The sequence below is a fragment of the Engraulis encrasicolus genome, chromosome 13, assembly GCF_034702125.1.
Source record: "Engraulis encrasicolus isolate BLACKSEA-1 chromosome 13, IST_EnEncr_1.0, whole genome shotgun sequence".
In the NCBI taxonomy this organism is placed as follows: Eukaryota; Metazoa; Chordata; class Actinopteri; order Clupeiformes; family Engraulidae; genus Engraulis; species Engraulis encrasicolus.
The window spans coordinates 33,399,846-33,419,845 of record NC_085869.1 but is presented as its reverse complement, the minus strand read 5'-3'; the positions used below and the strand labels follow the sequence as shown (position 1 = coordinate 33,419,845).

Below are 20,000 nucleotides of genomic sequence, written 5' to 3'. Positions count from 1 at the left end.
ACACACACACACACACACACACATACACACACGTACACACACGTACACACACACACACACACACACACACACACACACACGTAAACACATATTTTGCTTCCAAAATACAAGCTCAAATAATGGACTTCTATGTTGACTATAAAACGGGAGGTTATGAAGAGAGTCTCACTCTCTTGATGCGTTTGTGGGTGATACGCAGTAAAAAGTACTCACAAAAACACACCCATTTTGTCCTCAGACATATAAGCCCATATAAACTGAGTGCTCTCTACTCTTTATACAAAGTAATTGAGATGAAGGTTTTCTTTTTTATTATTTACAGTTTGCACATATCGCACACATACATCACACTTGGACAGTGGAGAGCGCTTCTCCAGAAGACAAAGGAAAAACAAAAGACAGAAAAGGAAGGGAGAAAAAAAAAGAAGAAACACATAAATAATGCTTACCTCTTTCACAATGTCAGAGGTGTACACAGCGTGTTTCATTTTATTTGGTAAGCTTTCAGAAGAAGGGAGATGTGTGTGAGATGACGTTCTTTTCCTGAAGTGTTGAGAGATGCGAAACACACAGAACCACACATATTTTCCCTCAAAAATAAAAACCCCTTTTTGGGTGTCCCGGTCCTCCATAAAAAAGTGGTGGATGTGAGCAGGTCTGGACTGGTAATCTGTCCTACAGGGCCTTTTCCTGGTGGGCCGACAGTCCTCAGGGTCCGATGCTGTGGTGGGTTTTTTTTTCCCATAGCTTAGAGACCGGTCCTCAAAATAGATGGGGTGGCCCTGGTATATCTTCTTCATAGACAGACGACTGAGCTAACTCTTACAGGTATGGATGTGTGAGGTTCAAGTTTATGCCAAAAATAGGGCTGCACGATTATGGAAAAAATCATAATCACGATTATTTTGATCAAAATCACGATTTCGATTATAATCACGATTACACCCGCCCGCCCATTCCAGAGTAGTCTATCAAAAAAAAGAAGCCACATTTAAAAAAAAAATCTGTTTCTTAAAATTTCAGTAAAGTTATGTAGTGAATATGATCAAATATGCCATAGGCCTACAGTGGCAAAATCTTATTGGCTCCTCAACAGGCCAACTGAGTGGCATCACACTGTATTTTCCCAAATCACTTGCAAAAACACAAGTAGGGCCTATTTCAGGAAGGGGGGGGGGTAATCAATGTGTTTGATTTGTAATATGACATTGGCAGGGCAGGGTGAGTGAAGACCAGAACATGTGTGTACCTAGGCCATACCAAGAAGCTGTGGTCTGCATGATGGCATGTCTACACTCACAAAGCCTGGTAGCATAACCAACTTGATAAGCTTAACGTTTGTGCTGTCTATTGTATGATTCCCAGCTAATTTCAATTCTGGACTGGAGGGAGTGCACCTGTGAGTAGGAGAGTTAGAAGGAGGTTATCTCTGTGTTTTAACTAGGGAAAGAGAGAGTGAGTTGAGAAATCAAAGGGCTGTGCTGAAGAGCTGTCACTTTTGAATTTAATAATATGCATATGCTCTGGTCTGTAAAGTAATACTTCATGACTTGGCATGAAAACATAACCATTTAAATAAAACATAGCTTCATGATATGTATTATTGCCTAGGGTTCTGTTAGGTTCTGCCAATTTGGACTGCAGTGCATTTGTCAAGCTAGCTAGCTAACACATTTGAGTATGTAGGAAGCAGAAGCAACTATGGCAGCTACAAATTGTGTTGAATTTCACTCATTGTAATTTAACTCACTGCACAAGTGTAACTTTACATTACTTGTCCACCAAAACAGCTATATCTACACGCAGGTTCGTGTTAATGAGTAGTGAGTAACAGCCACTCTAATTGTTGTAGACAACATTGCTTAGCTTATTTCGTTTGTGTTAGCATGCTAACTAGCGTTTTTTTTTAGACCAGAATTAAAGCTATTTCTCTTGGTTTTCCATAAGCACATAGTTTCAAAACACCTTCAGAGACTCCAGCATCATGAAATGGCTGGTTTAATGTTTGGATTCCTCATACAGTGCCCTCCATTATTATTGGCACCCCTGGTTGAGATGTGTTTTTTAGCTTCCAATTATTATTATTTTTCTCTAAATAATATGGGACCTTAATGGAAAAAAAGAGAAAAATCCAACCTTCAATACAAGTGCATTTATTCAGTGGGGAAAAAATCCCACATAAAGAAATAATTATTTGACATCAAATAATGTGTGTCACAATTATTAGCACCCCTGTTGTTAATATTTTGTACAACCCCCTTTTGCCAACAAAACAGCACCTAATCTTCTCCTATAATGTTTCACAAGATGGGAAAAGACAGAAAGAGGGATCTTCAGCCATTCCTCTTTGCAGAATCTCTCTAAATCATCCAGAGACCTGGGTCCTCTCCTCTGTACTCTCCTCTTCAGCTCACCCCACAGGTTCTCAATGGGGTTGAGGTCTGGGGACTGAGATGGCCATGGGAGGAGCTTGATTTTGTGTCTGGTTAACCATTTCTGTGTAGATTTGGCCATATGTTTAGGGTCATTGTCTTGCTGAAAGACCCAGTGACGACCCATCTTCAGCTTTTTGGCAGAGGGCAACAGATTTTGATTTAAAATGTCCTGGTATTTCAAAGCATTCATGATGCCATGCACCCTAACAAGCTTCCCAGGGCCTTTGGAAGCGAAACAGCCCCACAGCATCACTGACCCACCCCCATACTTCACAGTGGGTATGAGGTGCTTTTCAGCATGCGCATCTTTCGTGGCACGCCAGACCCACTTAGAGTGTTTGTTGCCAAAAAGCTCAATCTTGGTCTCATCTGACCAAAGCACACGGTCCCAGTTGAAGCCCCAATACCGCTGGGCGAACTCCAGACGTTTGCGTTTATGATTGTGGGTGAGGAAAGGTTTTCTCCGTGCATGCCTCCCAAACAGCTTGTTGGCGTGTAGACAGCGCCTGATGGTTGATTTGGAGACTGTGACCCCAGGATGCTACCATTTGTTGTAATTCTGTAACAGTGAGCTTTGGAGATATTTTGATTTCTCTTACCATCCTCCTCACTGTGCGTGGTGGCAAAATAAACTTGGGTCCTCGTCCAGGCTTGTTTACCACTGTTCCAGTTGTTTTGAACTTCTTAATTATTCATTTCACAGTAGATATGGGCAGCTGCAGTTGAGTGGCAATCTTCTTGTAGCCTCTGCCTGACCTGTGAAGGTCGACGCACATCTGCCTCACTTGTATGCTGTGTTCCTTTGTCTTTCCCATGTTTAAGAGTGGATAAGAGAAATGGCCTCGGTGTCACGTCATATTTATACCCCAGGGAAACAGGAAGTGATGAATTACTAATTAAATGTTCCTACACACTCTGGTAAACTTTGTAAACTACTGTAGAAATGACAGAAATGCTTCAATTATATTTATTTCCTGGGAATTGTTAAGGGTGCCAATAATTGTGGAACAGGTGATTTAATGAAAAATAATTATTTTTTAGTCAGGATTTTTTTTTTATTTTCCTACAATTCATTTGAGTTGAAGGCTACATTTTCCTAAAATGTTCAGTGTGACAGTATTCTTCTGCAATAAACACTGAATTTATTTTAAGGCTTTTAACACATCTCAACCAGGGGTGCCAATAATTATGGAGGGCACTGTATATAGCCACCATTAGGATGAAACAACTCCCCTCCACTGCCCAGCAGTGAGTGCACTGACACGGAGATTTCTGTCTCCGACTCCCAGCCAGCCTGCCAAAATGCTGCCGCCCGCCCCCTCTCATTACTGTCTGCTTATTGGTTCACAGACTTATCCTCCACCCAGAGACAGTTGTCAACAATATTACTATTGGCTGAAATGTCTTTGTGCTGAGAATGTGCGAGCAGTGCACAAGTCTGCAGGTGTGCACAAGTCTGCAGGTGCGCGCAGCTTAGATGGAACACTGAATTTCCTCCCATAAAATCGCGATTTTCATGTTTTATGATCGTGGCGGCCAAAATCGCGATTTTGATTAAAATTCGATTAATTGTGCAGCCCTAGCCAAAAATGCCCAGGCTGTTTTTCGATCCCAGTCCCAGTCCCAGTTTTCACGGGTGATGCGCAGTAAACACTACTCACAAAAACACCCATTTTGCCCTCAGAAATGAAAATGAAATAAAAAAAACAATTAAACTGAGTGTTGTTGAATCCATAAAGTGGTAGAGATGAAGAGTGTTTGATTCGTTCACATTTACCAGATATTTTGCCTTCAAAAACTCCGCATAAACGGAGTGTGTTGACTCGTATAAAAGCGTGGTGGCTGTGAAGAACCCTCACTGATGTATTCATGAGCGATCGCCAGCTCACGGAGTGTGAGATTGGCACAGCGGCATGGTGCCATCCCCCACCGCTTGGCACACACACACACACACACACACACACACACACACACACACACACACACACACACACACACACACACACACACACACACACACACACACACACACACACACATTACAGCACAGCACAGCGCTGAGGGGAGTCTGGCTGGCACCGCTGGGCTGGCTGGGACTCTTTAATTGTGTGTGTGTGTGTGTGTGTGTGTGTGTGTGTGTGTGTGTGTGTGTGTGTGTGTGTGTGTGTGTGTGTGTGTGTGTGTGTGTGTGTGTGTGTGTGTGTGTGTGTGTGTGTGTGTGTGTGTGTTTGGGGAGATGTGTGGGTATCTGTACTGGAATTGTTAATTCCTGCTGTGTGCGTGTGTGCGTGCGTGCGTGTGTGTGCGTGCATGTGGGAGAGATGTGTTGTTATGTGTGTCGTGTTGTTGAGGACGCAGGTGTGCCCACTGATGCATCGAGGCAACAGAACAAGCAGCAAGCCAATAATTACAGTGTGCGTGTGTGCATGTGTGTGTGCCTGTGTGCGTGCGTGTGTGTGTGTGTCAGAGCATGTGCACAGCAGCAGCAGGTGATGTAAATGAATGAGCTCACGTGGTAGTCACCTGCTACGGGTATATGCCCTCCACTCAATACACACACACACGCACACACACGCACACACACACACACACACACACACACACACACACACACACACACACACACACACACACACACACACACACACACACACACACTCATCACCACAACATAACCAAATTCAACACACACACACACACACACACACACACACACACACACACACACACACACACACACACACACACACACACACACACACACACACACACACACACACACACACACACACATGATCCCCTTAAACCCTTCCTTACCCAGTGCCCCACAACCCTCATCGCTTCACTCTGTTCCTCCCTACTCGCTCCACCCCCATCCCTCTCCTCCTCTCCCTACATCTTAACCTCCACTCTCTTTTCTTCTCCTCCCTCCCCTAGTCCTCTCTGCATCCTCCTGTCTTTCATCCATCTTCACCTCCATCTTCCCTCACCCTGCTGTTCTCCCCTCCTCTTATTCCTTTATTCTGCATCCCTCCATTTGTTCCCTCCCTCCCCTCTCTCTACCCACCTTCACTTCCATTCTCTTCTGTTCTTTCCTCTCTCCATCCCTCCCCTCCCCTCCCATCCCCTCCCTTCTCCATCCGTCTCCACCGCCTCTCTCTCACTCTGTCTTTTGTTGTGCCACGGGGGGGTCTGTAACACATCCTGATATCACCAAGTAATGAGGAGTCCACGATCAATGTTGTAGCCTAGCCAACCAATCAGGGGTTGTGTGTGTGTGTGTGTGTGTGTGTGTGTGTGTGTGTGTGTGTGTGTGTGTGTGTGTGTGTGTGTGTGTGTGTGTGTGTGTGTGTGTGTGTGTGTGTGTGTGTGTGTGTGCGTGCGTGCGTGTGTGTGTGCATGTGTGTGTCCGTGTGTGTGTCTGTGTGTGTGTGTGTGTGCGTGTGTGTGCGTGCGTATTGCACTGACATTGACAGTGCGACGGGTAAAATTCAAATAAGTACACAAGCTGCTCACTGGCCCATGACTCTTACTTTGTGAGTACACCAGAAGTTTGGCCATGAATTTGCTGTATTTGCTCTGGACGTGATATTGGCATGTTTGATTTAGCTTATCACATAACGGTTCTGGCTTGTCATTCTGGGACATTTGAAGATATGAACATTGCGATTGTTTTCATAATTTACTTTCAATTGCTGAAATTCGCTCTGGTCGTTCAATTTGCTTTGCCCCTAGCAAATTTGCTTCAGTCACTCAATTTGCCGTTACCGTGGTATATCTCGATATATTATTGTGATATAAAATAATGCACATCGTGATATATATTTTCTTCCATATCGCCCAGCACTACTTTAGGGTCAGCTTGATCATATATGAAATGTGCGGTGATCGACGACGTCCAAGACAAACGAAAAGAAGCAGGGGGTGCTGTGGCACAATGCGCACTTTGTGTAGGACAACAATACATTCTGTGTCTTGTATCTTGTATTTTAGATCATGTATTGTTCGTTCGTGCGTGCTTGTGTGTTGCCTTTCTCAAAACATTACGTGGAAAGTCCATGTTTGTAGCTAAGCAAGAGGATGCAAATATCAATTGGTGTAAAAAAATACAGCAATTTGTGTGGTAGATGCTGAGCCACTCATTTTTATTTGGGAACGATGAGAAAATATTTTGCTAAGTTGATTGGGAATGTAAGATATGATGGTGATAGTGTAGGAATGCCGATAGAAAGATGGAAAGACATTAACCAAAAAAGAGATGCATGTGGATATTAACCAAAAAAGCGATGCATTGAGAATAACCTAGTAAACAAAAGCGATAATAGGGAGGGGCTAATGAAAGCGATCATAAGCTGATAATTAGCGAGGGCAAATGGCTTTTGGTTTACTTAGCGCCAAGAGATCTCCAGGGGACTGGAGTGGCTACCCTGACGTCACACATTGATCCCCAATAGATGAGTCCAACCCCGGGGTTAGGCAGCTCTCTTGCTGCCTGCCTGCCTTTCACAGTGGCATCCATTCCACCCCCACTAGCACCTCAGCCCTCAGTCGATGGCTCAGAGGAAGCCAGCAGGTCTGCAAATGAGGAGCAGATAGACATACAGGGAGCACATGGCAGAGGCGACATGTGCGTGTGATCGTGTGTGTGTATGTGTGTGTGTGTGTGTGTGTGTGTGTGTGTGTGTGTGTGTGTGTGTGTGTGTGTGTGTGTGTGTGTGTGTGTGTGTGTGCGTGAGCGTGTGCGTGCGTGCATGCGTGTATGTGTTTGCGTGAGCGTGTATGTGTGAGCGTGTGGGTGTGAGCGTGTCTGTGTGTGTGCTTGCGTGCGTGTGTGTGTGTGTGTATGTGTGCGTGCGTGCATGTAAGGCAGGGTGCGTGCATGTGTGAGCGTGTGTGTCTGTGTGTGTGTGTGTGTGTGTGTGTGTGTGTGTGTGTGTGTGTGTGTGTGTGTGTGTGTGTGTGTGTGTGTGTGTGTGTGTCTGTCTGCGCGCGCGTGTGTGCGATTGTTGGTAAGACCCAGAGGAGAGAGGGTTTTCGTTTCGTTTGTGTAAGCCATCAAGAAAGGGAATGAAGAGTAAAAGCACATCAGTGAGGAGGAAGAAAAAAGGGGTGGAGGGAGGAAGGGAGGGAGGGAGTTGTGAGGAAATATAGAGATAGAGGGAGAAGAAAGACAACAAAGCACCCACTAAAAGAAAGAAAGAAAAAGATATTTTGCCTGCCTACATCTTTTTGCAGTTTCTCAAGAGATCTGACTCACTCTCTCTATCTTGTTTTTTTTCGCTCTCTTACTCTCTGGAGGAAACGAGGCAAGGAAAGCAAGCTCTCTCTCTCTCTCTCTCTCTCTCTCTCTCTCTCTCTCTGCCTTCAACCCCCTCATGCACTCCATCCCTTCTCCCCTTAGCCAACTACACACATATTTACACACACACACACACACACACACACACACACACACACACACACACACACACACACACACACACACACACACATACGCACACACATGCACACACATGCACATACATTACGCACACACGCAAGTGCACACTCCTCTCACTCTCTCATTCTCTCTCCATCACACACATACACACACACAATCTCCCTCACATGCATACACATGCGGTCTCCACCTCTCTCTGCTCACTCCATCTCTCTCTCCCTCCAGAAATCCACCCTCTCTATATATGTCCCCACCTCTCTCTCCCTCACACACACTTTCTCCAATTCCATCTCTCTCTCTCTCTCTCCCCCCCTCCTGTCTCCCTCTCTTTATCCCTCCTTTTCTCTACTCCCCCCTCTCTCTCTCTCTCTCTCTCTCTCTCTCTCTCTCTCTCTCTCTCTCTCTCTCTCTCTCTCTCTCCCTCTCTTGTCTCCCTCTCTTTTCCTCCACTCCGCCCCCCCCCCCCCCCCCCTCTCTCTCTCTCTCTCTCTCTCTCTCTCTCTCTCTCTCTCTCTCTCCTGTCTCCCTCTCTTTATCCCTCCTTTTCTCCACTCCCCCCCCCCCTCTCTCTCTCTCTCTCTCTCTCTCTCTCTCTCTCTCTCTCTCTCTCTCTCTCTCTCTCTCTCTCTCTCTCTCTCTCTCTCTCTTTTTCTCCATCTCTCGCCTCCCCGTGTTGGCGGTGCTGCTATTGTCTGCGCTGGCTCCTCCTGAGTTGATTATCCTGCTCTCCTATTGGGGGGCTCTCTTCCCATTCGCGTATCCTTTGGCTGCCTCCTCCGCTGCTGCCGACTGGCTCCTCTGCTGCCGAGCGCCTGGCTGCTGGTTGTTTTGAGGCTGGGAGCTGTGGAGCGTGCTCTGGGTCCGTAAGGCAGGCTGGGCTGGGCTGGGCTAGCTGGGCTGAATGTGTGTCACCAGCTGAGAAAGTGTGTCAGCAGCGCTGCCGGTACGGGTATTGCCTCACCTCTTGACTCCGGTCCTCTCTCTCTCCATCGCACTGTGGTTGACACACCCAGCTGGATTATGTTCTAGTGACAGCAAGGGGTGGTGTTGGGGGATCTTTCTTAAGAGTAGGTGCATTTTTTTCAAAGGCGTTTTTCTTTAAAAACAAGCAAAAAAAAGAAGCCAACACTGTGGTGAAAGGAAAGTGTGTGTGGGCGTGTAGCTCAGGTACGTTCACTACGGCTCGGCGCGCGTCAGAGAGACACCACGCCGGCACCACTACTCCGATATTTTTTGGGTCTCTCACCCCCGTTTTCAAACTGAGGCGAAGTAGCTGTGGCAATGTTCCTGCCGGGGAGCTCAGGTCGCCCGCAGGTGTGACCACGGCCGTCCACCCCAGCATTTCGGAAGACGCCAGGTCCGCCACAGTCGCTCTCCAGCGCAGGAAAGGACCGGGATTTCTCGCCGCCATGAAGAAAATCTGGTCCAAAAAGCGCTTTCAGGTCAGTGACGCCTACTCCCAACAATTCAACTTTTTTTTGTGCTTATGGTCATGTTGTAAACCTTTGTGACGCCCAGCATCCTCTAAAGCATGAATGTGTGTCAACTTGAATTAATGGTTTGCAAATTTTACATTTTTATCCCCTGTGTCAGATTGTTTGTTTGTTTGTTTGTGTGTTTTCTGGCTTCTTTTGTTTGTGTTGTGGGAGTGATGCAAAGCCTCTGCCATGCCCCACCCTGAGCCTGGGAACAATAGACTCTGGCTAATTTGGCTAATTGGCTCTCTTTACTGTGCATTGCATTGCATAGCATGGCGATGAGTAGGGATATTCACTGCCTCTGAGTCTACACTCATATTTGTAACATACATGTATTTGTTTTCTTCTTCTCTCTTTCTTTGAATCAATTGTTTTTTGTCTGAATCATCTGTTATGGGTGTCATGTTGAAGAGACTTGGGGATATCCTGGGGGGGTGATTCCCCAATTTTATTGTATTTATTTAATTGGTTTCGTTTTTATTGTTTGTTTGGTTTTTTTAATTAGTGAGTCATAAAATGAATGTTTTATGAACGTAAACAGCAGAAAAGTGTAGCTTGCCTTGCAGTGTAAATGTGTGGATTGATGGCGTTGGGTTGTTTAGGAGATTTACATCTTTCCCCTCTGTGGAGCAGAAGCCATATGGTCCGCCAGCAGCATGTCAGGCAATACTGCCCTATCTGGAATAAAGCAAGAAGTGCTGCTGGCAGCAATCCCCTTTTCCCAATGATGCTGATTCAAAGGTTTTGGCTCCTGGTTTCCTTGTAAAAAAAATGAAATAGTTATGTAGTGAATCAATTTTAACAGCCTCCTAATGGAGAAAAATCTGACTTGTATACACATTTTTAGACGTGGTCAACGTTGTAAAAATGTGTCAATGTTTTTTTTTTAACTGAATGGCTGATTTTTCGTTTCGCGTGACACGGGCTCATAGCTATAAGTATTATGAGTCACCGTCAGCTCTCTTAATGTGAATTTATGGACTTCTGATTTTTGAAAAACAAATCAGAAACTAAAGCTGAAGAGTATGGCACTGTACAGTATATAGTCACTGCTGTGCGTTAATGCTTCATATTTAAAAGGCACATCAGATATATGATACATGCTGTATCATGACTTCACCTCACATGCTGTATCATGACTACACCTCACTTCACAGTGAGCAGCCTTCTCTCTCTCTCTCCACCCAGCATCTCTCTTATGTGTGTCTGTGTGACGACTGTGTGGTGTTGGCACAGCCAGGCTAGCAGGGCTCTGTCTCCTGTTTTGCCTTCCTTGGAGAGGAGAGCAAATTGAAAAGGAGATAAAAGTGAGAGTGAAGGAGAGGGGGCGGGGGTGATAGGAGGGGGATAATTGGATCTCTGTCTGCAGTGGGAGACGATAGGCGAGAGATGAGCGGCCAGGAGGAGGGGAGGAGGTTGGGGGGATGGAGGGAGGAGAGAGGAGTGAGATCAGGGGCCGCAGACAGCATTGTGGTGGATGGAGTGAGATCAGAGGGGGAGGGGGGTGTAGACAGCATTGTGCCCTGCTAACAGGTGGATGATGATGCCATTACAACAGCCCAGCGTCATTGTCTACAAAAATACACAGCTATTTATTGATGTAGTTAGTTTTACAGTTGATTTATGCTGTATACATGTGTACACCATATTTTTATGTATTAAATCTGTGTGGTTCTGAACCTAATCCTGACAATCCTTTGGGATACATGTAGAAGTATTGGAGGGCAGAGAGAGAGAGAGAGAGAGAGAGAGAGAGAGAGAGAGAGAGAGAGAGAGAGAGAGAGAGAGAGAGAGAGAGAGAGAGAGAGAGACAGAGACAGAGACAGAGACAGAGAGAGAGAGAGAGAGAGAGAGAGAGAGAGAGAGACAGATGCTAATGGAACACATCGGCCTCATTGTCTACCAAAAAAAACCCTACTTTTCATTTAAAATTCTTTATTGATGTAATCTGTTTTTATTAATTGTATATGATGTTTGCTATCTGTGTACAGTATACTCTACGGTTTATACAATAAATCATTGCAGCTCCTAAAGAAAGCTTGATGATCATTTGGCGAAAATATGACAGTAAAACCAAAATAGCCATCCACAAAGCCTAGGCATCAGGGTATCAAAGCGAAGCCTCTGGCAGTGCGGTACGGTTCATCGGTAAACACAGTACGCTGTTGTCCACCCCGTGTTCCCTTTTGATAAAGTGCTGCTCGCCCAGCCATGCTTGATAGGGCGACCAAAAAAAGAGGTGTGGTGATGCCCATGCCAAGGCACTTGTGGGTCTCTTTGCTGGCACTTTGGATGTAACAGAACATAGTGGTGGTGGTGGTGGTGTTGGGGGGTGGTGGTGTTGGTGGTGGTTGTGGTGGTGCTGGTGGTGAACAGAGACAGAGTGGTGGTGGTGGGGGGTTGCCGAGGATGCAAGTATATCTGGCGTCGTACCACAAGCCCAGATTAGATAGCCAGCGGGGCCGTACCTACCCGTACCCCTTCTCCTCACCCCTTCAGGCACTCTTTTTCCTGGAAACTGATAAATAATGTGATGTGACAGCGTGACCCGGGGCCTGGATGACCTGTCAGAGCGGGTAATGCACTTCCTCAGTCACGCGGTTCAGTTGCCACGGTGAGGAGGAGGAGGAAGCCATGTGAGGGAGCTCTCCAGGGTGCTGATCAAACAGAAAAGCGACAACATCAAGCTCCCCGAAGCAACAACAACAACAAAAAACAACAATAATAACAGAATTTGCGGATGTGCTTCCAAACTGTCACTCCGACTGCTACAGACACACAACAATAATCACAGCTCTGACTCTGAAACAGTATGCAATTGCTGAGCTCTCGTTCATGTTCCAAGAGCAGAATGCTCCAACCGTATGCAATATTCACATCTCAGAGTGAATTTACGGACGCACCCTGGATTAAAGCTGGGCTGGAATTCACCTGAGCCAGGACTCAAGTGCAGAAGAGAGTGGCAGTACTGTGGCCGATGCCTCATATTTAACAGACACCAGGCTTTGACAAAGGAAAGTAACAACAACAGAAGTTGGATTAAGGTTAGGCTTGAAGTGCCCAGGAGAAAAAAAAACATTATATTTACCTAAGCCCGTGTCCAGTGCTGAAGAATAGGCTTACAGTGTTAATTCAACAACAGAGACTCAAGCTTAACACTGATAGTGTTGCTTCTACTCTGTGTATTAACACTGTAACATTTCCTGTGTTCACTGTCTCGTATTTAATTAGACTCCACGCTTTGACAACCTGTTAACAGCTCATACATCAACTTGTAACATATCCACTTTCTTGCAAATTAATCAGTTTTGTGAGCAGAACGTAACAATGTAAACCGATTTTCAACTGAGCGTTTTGTGTCAGTTAACGGTGTTTGAGTTGGAATTACTGAATTACGGCCTCCGAAATTGCCGTGGTGGCTGTCAAGGGGGACTACGTCTCTCTCTCTCTCTCTCTCTCTCTCTCTCTCTCTCTCTCTCTCTCTCTCTCTATCTGTCTCGGGGGATGTGCGCAGCAAAGGAGCGTTCATTTCCATATGCCCGACCCATTAAATGCGGCTCTGGCCCCGCTGCATGACCGCGCAGATGGCCACCCTTACATCCTCCCTCAGTGGCATCTCTCTCTCTCTCTCTTTCTCTCTCTCTCTCTCTCTCTCTCTCTCTCTCTCTCTCTCTCTCTGGCATGTGTTTTTCTTTCTATCTGTCTCTCTTCCTCTCTGTATCTGTCGTTCTCTGTCTTGCTGTCTCGCTTTTTCTCTAATCCTCTCTGTCTCTCAATTTTGCTCTCTATGTACCTGTCTTTCTGTTTCTCAGTCTTCTCTCTCTCCCTCTCTCTCCCTCTCTCTCTCTCTCTCTCTCTCTCTCTCTCTCTCTCTCTCTCTCTCTCTCTCTCTCTCTCTCTCTTGCTGTGTGAGAGGTGCTGAGAGAACCAGCCAACATTTGGCAGGTCACACTGGTTGAGCATCATGCTGGAAAATGTAACAGGAGCTCTCTGCTCCTCTCCTCTCCTCTCCTCCCCTCTGCTCTCTTGGGTGGGTTGCCGCTCTTGCCCACCCCCAACCTCTGAACTCCCCGAATGTCCTGGGATGGCAGAGTGTTTCATGACAAACACGCCCACCCACTCACCCGCGGGCACTCGCCTCGCGCCCGGTCTCCGCTGCCAACTCCCCACCCACCCGAACATTTTCTCGCGCCCACAAATCCTGGAACTGATGTCATTCTATCACCATGCGACTGAGTGGGCTGAATCATTGCCTGTCACTCCTACCTGGCAGTGTCATTTACAACATGGAATGTTGTATGCGTGTGATTTTTTTCTTTGCGGTAAGAATGCGTGGCTCATGACATTGGTGCCTTAGGCTGTTTGGGTGGACGACTGTAATGTCAGTCACTCTCTCTTTAACTCCCTCTGTTTTCCCTTTTAGTATTCCCTCTATTATTAAATGGTAGTAGTCAGCTTTATTGTCACACTTTGAAACTGCTTAGAAGGGGTGTAGCAACAAATTTTGGGCCCTATGCAAAATCGGCTGCATTGGACCCCTCCAGCCATATTTCTTTACAAATCGGACTGTGTGTGGGCCCCCTATATACATGGGACCCTGGTGACTCAGTCACACTTTACCCCCATGAACGACACCCCTGCTGCTTAGGCATACAGTAGGTACCATGTTCCTGCTCATGTAATCCCTGTACCATAGCCCCAGCTTATCAGACTTCCTGCACAGTACCTCTTGCCATACACATACAGTAGGTTTACTGCATTCATCCCTGTCTCCTTTTCCGAACAAAGGAGGTCAAAGCCAAAACGAAGCCGTGCCAATAAATAATTCAGCATCTTTGAGGGGCCCATAAATGCTGGCTATTGTAGAATAACGTCTGCGATGGCAGCAAGCGGCGTCAGTCTTGACAAATGGATTGAATCAGCATGCCTGTAATTGCCAATTTCCCCCTCTTCTCTTCTCTTCTCTTCTCTTCTCTTCTCTTCTCTTCTCTTCTCTTCTCTTCTCTTCTCTTCTCTTCTCTTCTCTTCTCTTCTCTTCTCGTCTCTTCTTGTCTCTTCTCTTCCTCTTCTCTTCTCTTCTCTTCTCTTCTCTTCTCTTCTCTTCTCTTCTCTTCTCTTCTCTTCCTCCTCTCTTCTCTTCTCTTCTCTTCTCTTCTCTTCTCTTCTCTTCTCTTCTCTTCTCTTCTCTTCTCTTCTCTTCTCTTCTTCCTCAGTCTTTATTTCCTTCCTTTTTGCTCATTCTGCTGCATACAGGGAAATTCAGAGGGAAAAAAAACATTGAAAATATATTTGTCCATTGCTAATTAGGTTGGAAAGAGTGGGTGTGTGATGTTTTTTCTTCAGAGGAAGTTGAGAGAAAAAAAAATGCCACAGTAAAGTAAAGTGGCATTTCTCTGGGTAGCGTATGGACACGGATGGACCAGCCTTATATCTCCTCTTTTTTTTTTAACTCTGTCTCTCCCACGCCCGCCTGCCCGCCCCCCCACCTCCATCCTGCGCACATTTCTTATTCTCCTCATTTGAAACATGCGTATGCTCTGTGTGTGGAACAGTTAGGAATGAACTGGCTGCCAGTCCCATTGAACACCAATGATGTGGAGAGGTCTGTTCTTTAGAGCCAATGCCGTGCCAATCAGTGCTTTATGAAATATGCAGAATAATAGTCTGGCTATATTGTCTTTGCATGTGTCTGAAAGCACCATTTTTGAAACATGCTGTGATATTAAGCAATATGCTTGTTCACTGGTCCATAGCCTCCTACTGCAGTCAGGCCTGTCGATGGCCCTATTCACTCCTGACAACGCTGAAATAGATTATATCAACATTTATATGACATTATGGTGTTAAGGAACAGATTAAGACTGATGACAGACAATTCTGGTGACAATGAGGTTATAACAGAGTCTCTCTCTAGTCAGCACGAAGAGGTTAAGCTACAAGAACAGAAAACCTCTGCCAAGAACACATAGAACTGGCCAGAGAGGAGAAAGGCCAGAAGAGAATTTGCCGGAACTCTTCACTCCGTATGGTTAAAAGATAGACGGAAAGAAAGACAGAAAGAGAGAGAAAGAAAGAAAGAAAGAAAAATGATCCAGCTCTCATCAGGTTCTCTCCGTCCTCCTGTGCCCCACTGTCTTCCTAAAACACATTCATCCGTCACGTCACCACTCGCTCCGTCTCCTCGCTCACCCAAGTGCCGTTCGTCTGCGCTTCCAAATGGGTCAGGAGAACGGCCCGAAATTTCCCGTGGGATTGGCACGGAGTCAGCCATGAGTCAACCCGTTAAGTGGCTTCACTCTCTGATGGAGTGAGTTTGGCCAAGGCTTTCAATGTCTGTGCCTCTGCCAGACCATCTATAGATTTGCAAAGGGTGGGTTGAGCGGCTGAGATCGAAGACTTCAAAAATACAGTAGATGTCTATCAAAACTGTGTTGGTTTACATCTCACAGAAAGATGTGAGAGTGGGTGATGAGTGGATATGTGCATCCATTTCATTTCATTTCACTTTATTTCGTTGATGGGTTTGTGTTAGGTATCAAAATGTACCTCTGCTACATCTGCAACACTGGTGGTTTACCAGAAAGCGGGCAACATGGTCTTTTTGCACTGTGTGCATGTGCAATTCTGTGTTATGACTGTTATGTATGTATCTGTTATACTGTATATCTTCTGTTTATGGCTATTCATGCACTTGCATCTCTTTGCACATAAATATTGGTTTGACCTTTTGCAATGTTTGAAATGCTTGTATTGGTTGCACGATAAAATGTGTGTGCACGTGTTTCTGCCAAGTCTGCATTCGTTTGATGAGCTTGCCATTGCTGCGTATTTACAATCAGTCGTGACTGTTTGGATAAATTGCACTCACGCATTGTTTCTCTCCTTGCAGAAAACCGGACATTCAAACCGAGCGTTCGGACGCTTTACCCATGGTGTGTTTGGTTTTATAGATCCCAAGTTATTACAGACTAGAAATCCTGCTGTGTGTTCAAGTCATTATCATATGTGGCCAATGGGATGACTCTTAGGATGGCACGCACGCACGCACGCACGCACGCACGCACGCACGCACGCATGCACTCACGCACGCACGCACACACACACACACACACACACACACACACACACACACACACACACACAAAAGCACACAGAGACAATTAAATATACATAGCATTACCATGCACACCAACCATGTAGGTTGATCCTCTGCACTAGCCCCAACGGTGCTGCAGAGCACTGTTCTGCAGCAGTTAACCACCATCCTGCTGGGTTTGTAACCTGCCAGCATGGCGGTATTGAATGGGAACCACAGGGTCACCGTCCTACTACTACAGTAGTACAAACAGTACATTTTGAAGTGTTAATTCAACACTTAGGCAGTCGAAGTGCAACTTTCATGGTGTTAACTCTTTCCTGTAAGTGTTGAAGACACACTGCGAAATTTACGGTGTAGCTAGCCCCTGGTGCCTGTATGGTTTTCGCTTCGCCGTATGAGGCCGCAACAGTCAGTATTACAGCTCTCTGCAGGGAGTTAAGTCACAGCTGAGCGCAGCACAGCGCTCCACTCAAAGTGGGTTTTTGCACTTAGCGGAGGTGCGAAATTTTAAACACAGTTCTGGCTGCTGCTGCTAAAAGCTACGGCGAGCCTTCCATGCTGACGACGGTGTCTACTTCAACTGCGAGGCTCTAGAGCTGTTGCTGATCTGAGGAAACTAATACCGCTACATCGCTACGTCATTTGTTTTATTTCGTTATATTTATTGAGCTTTTCATGCGTGCACAGAAAAACACACACACACATGGGCACATTGAAGACAAAGCCCATTTCAACATGCAATAAACACATCAGAGTAGGCATCTATATCTGTATATGCTTTATTATATTCAAACGGTGGATGCTCTGATGGTTCACCAAAGGATCAAAAGATCAATTGATCCATTTTTGCAGATCAATAGATATGAAATGGCTGGCTATTGAATTGGATATATCCTATTGGCCATGCAGTGTCCTTCTGTACTGTTTCTTTTTTTGAGTTATCGTTTTTTGGTTTCTTCATCTTTGTATTTGATTCATTTTATCATCTTGTTGCTCTGTGTTTGATTCATGTTGTTGTTGTCTGTGTATGTACAGTAAGTTGTGACATGTGAAGATCCTGTTCAACAGATAAACACAATAAACTGTAAATTAATATTGCATGACGCTAATAGAGCACGGGGGACACATGATGCGATGTTGACTACTGAGACATATCATAATAAAGTCTGTTTCCTCAATAATTTATGTAGTGGATGTGATGTATTCATCTTTTATTCATTTGGTATTTCCACAGCAGAAGTCTTAACATGCAGTAATTCCAGAAACAGTCAAGGGTAGAAATACTGTAGGCCCAAATGAAAAGTATGCTAGTGAACTGGATGCAATGCAATATATGAAATAACTCAAAACTACAACATTATTTTTTTCTGAGTGGGATTTGGAGCTGAGTGGGTTGGGTGCCTTTATCATAATGCCACATTTTGCTGTCTGTAGGAATAGAGGCTTTTTATTGTTTCATTTTTATAAGGATTAGCAATTCATTATCCACTCTTCTGAACACACACACACACACACACACACACACACACACACACACACACACACACACACACACACACACACAACTGATATCCGCTATCTCACGAGGGTGGGGTATAAAAGAAGAGAATAAAGCAAGCTCATAAAGGCGGTGATTTTCCCAGCATATGGGGGCGATTTGCGGAGGGGATACAGAGAGGCATCCTCCCAATCTGGCACTTGGCAATGTGACGACTGAGGCGATCAAGCGTCACCATTTGTCCCAGAGAGCCTGTAGAGACCAGAGAAATATCTGCCATGATTATACACACTAATGAGATAATGACTCAGGCTCAGATCATCATCGGCTTCGGCGCATGCAAGTGGCTTGACATGTTAACGGTCGCTCCACACAGCTAATGATGCAATTACTCATCTTTGCAAAACATTTTTTTGGGGTGCGGGGGAGTGTTTTTATTGTGAGAAATTGGGCACCATAAATATTCGCTCTTATTTTTTTTATTTTTTTACTGCAGATGGCAAGCATATGGCATATGGTATGGACTAGGCACCCTCTCTCTACACAGTCCACTAAATCACACTTGAAACAAATAACTGGATCACAGCGGCGTTCTGTGCAGTCAGCAGGTTTGGTGGCAGCCAGGGGCGAGTGGAGGATGGAGGAGAGGGATGAGGAGAGAGGAGAGGAGAGGAGTGGAGAGGAGTGGAGAGGAGAGGGATGAGGAGAGGAGAAGAGAGTGGGTGGAGAGGAGCATTGAAAAGGGAGGAGGAGAAGCTACGAGAGGAGAGAAATAGCAGGGGCGAGGAGAGGAGAGGATAGGAGAGATGAGGAGAGGCAGGAGAGATGAGGATAGCAGAGGAGGGGTGGATGGGGGATGGTGGGTGGTTTGGGGATAACCAAATGACTGTGTTGGAATGGGATTGGTTTCTATAGTAACGGTGCTTTCCCTGTTTGCTTCTCCCCCGCTGCCAATACGGAAGCGAAGTTTTCCGCTCCTGCCGAAAACAAAGTTATGGTAATGGTTCTCTCTCTCTGTAAATCATTCTCTCATTCTCTTGTTCTGTCTCTGTCTCTCTGTCTCTGTCTCTGTCTGTGTCTGTCTCTCTCTCTCTCTCTCTCTCTCTCTCTCTCTCTCTCTCTCTCTCTCTCTCTCTCCCTCCCTCCCTCCGTCTCCCTTTCCATCACACACACACACACACGTACAAACAGTCTCTTTCAAATACATACACATGCACTCTCGCTCACTCCATCTCTCTCTCCCTCACACAAATCCACTCTCTCTCCGTATCTGTCCCCCTCTCACGTTCCCTCACATACACTTTCTCTAATTCCATCTCTCTCTCTCCCTCCTGTCTCCCTCTCTTCATCCCTCCTTTTCTCCACCCCCTCGTTCCTTCTCTCCATCTCTCTCCCTCTCTCTCACACACACACACGTGCGCGCACGCACGCACGCACTCACTCACTCTCTCTCTCTCTCTCTCTCTCTCTCTCTCTCTCTCTCTCTCTCTCTCTCTCTCTCTCTCTCTCTCCTCTTCTGTTCTCTGATCTTTGTTCCTGCTCACATCTGAGCCATCAGTATCATCGCCCACCCACTTCAGCATTCTCTTCAGAAGATCATTTAGATGAGTTTTTTTTCAATCCTGAGCACTGGTTTTGCTTGGCTTTTTCCCATTTGCTTTTTGTTTCACTCTTGAAATTTCTCTCTCTGGAGCTCAAAAAGAGTTTTATCGGTTTTGTTATTTGTCACATTTACCATCCATTTCCCTTCTTGTCACAAATATCATTCTGGTATGGATTATGTTATCCGATAAGAAAGAAAAGAAAGCAGTAGTCCCATTTAATCCTTGTATTAATTCATTTATTTTGCATCTGTTAGCATCTGTCTGTAAAGTGTTTGTATTATTTATTTATTCATTTTTACTTCTCCTTTATTTAACCATTGTAGCCACCTCGAGGCTGTTGTCAAATGAGTTATGTTTTGTCGTTACATAACACCATGCTGTTCTCTTGTGTGTTTTCCCTCCCTCCAACAGACTCAGAGAATACAGAGGATGAAGGTGGCGAACCC

General features: G+C 45.5%; 1 protein-coding gene across 1 annotated transcript in view; it reads left to right on the top strand.

Annotated features, from left to right (window-relative positions):
• The window catches only part of spegb (striated muscle enriched protein kinase b), a 111,648-nt gene that overhangs the window by 25,368 nt on the left and 66,280 nt on the right, over positions 1-20,000 (top strand). The window contains exon 2 of the mRNA XM_063213764.1: positions 19,966-20,000. This exon is cut by the window's right edge and continues 70 nt beyond it. Within this exon, the coding sequence (XP_063069834.1) occupies positions 19,966-20,000 (35 nt within the window). The remainder of the gene's footprint in view (positions 1-19,965) is intronic.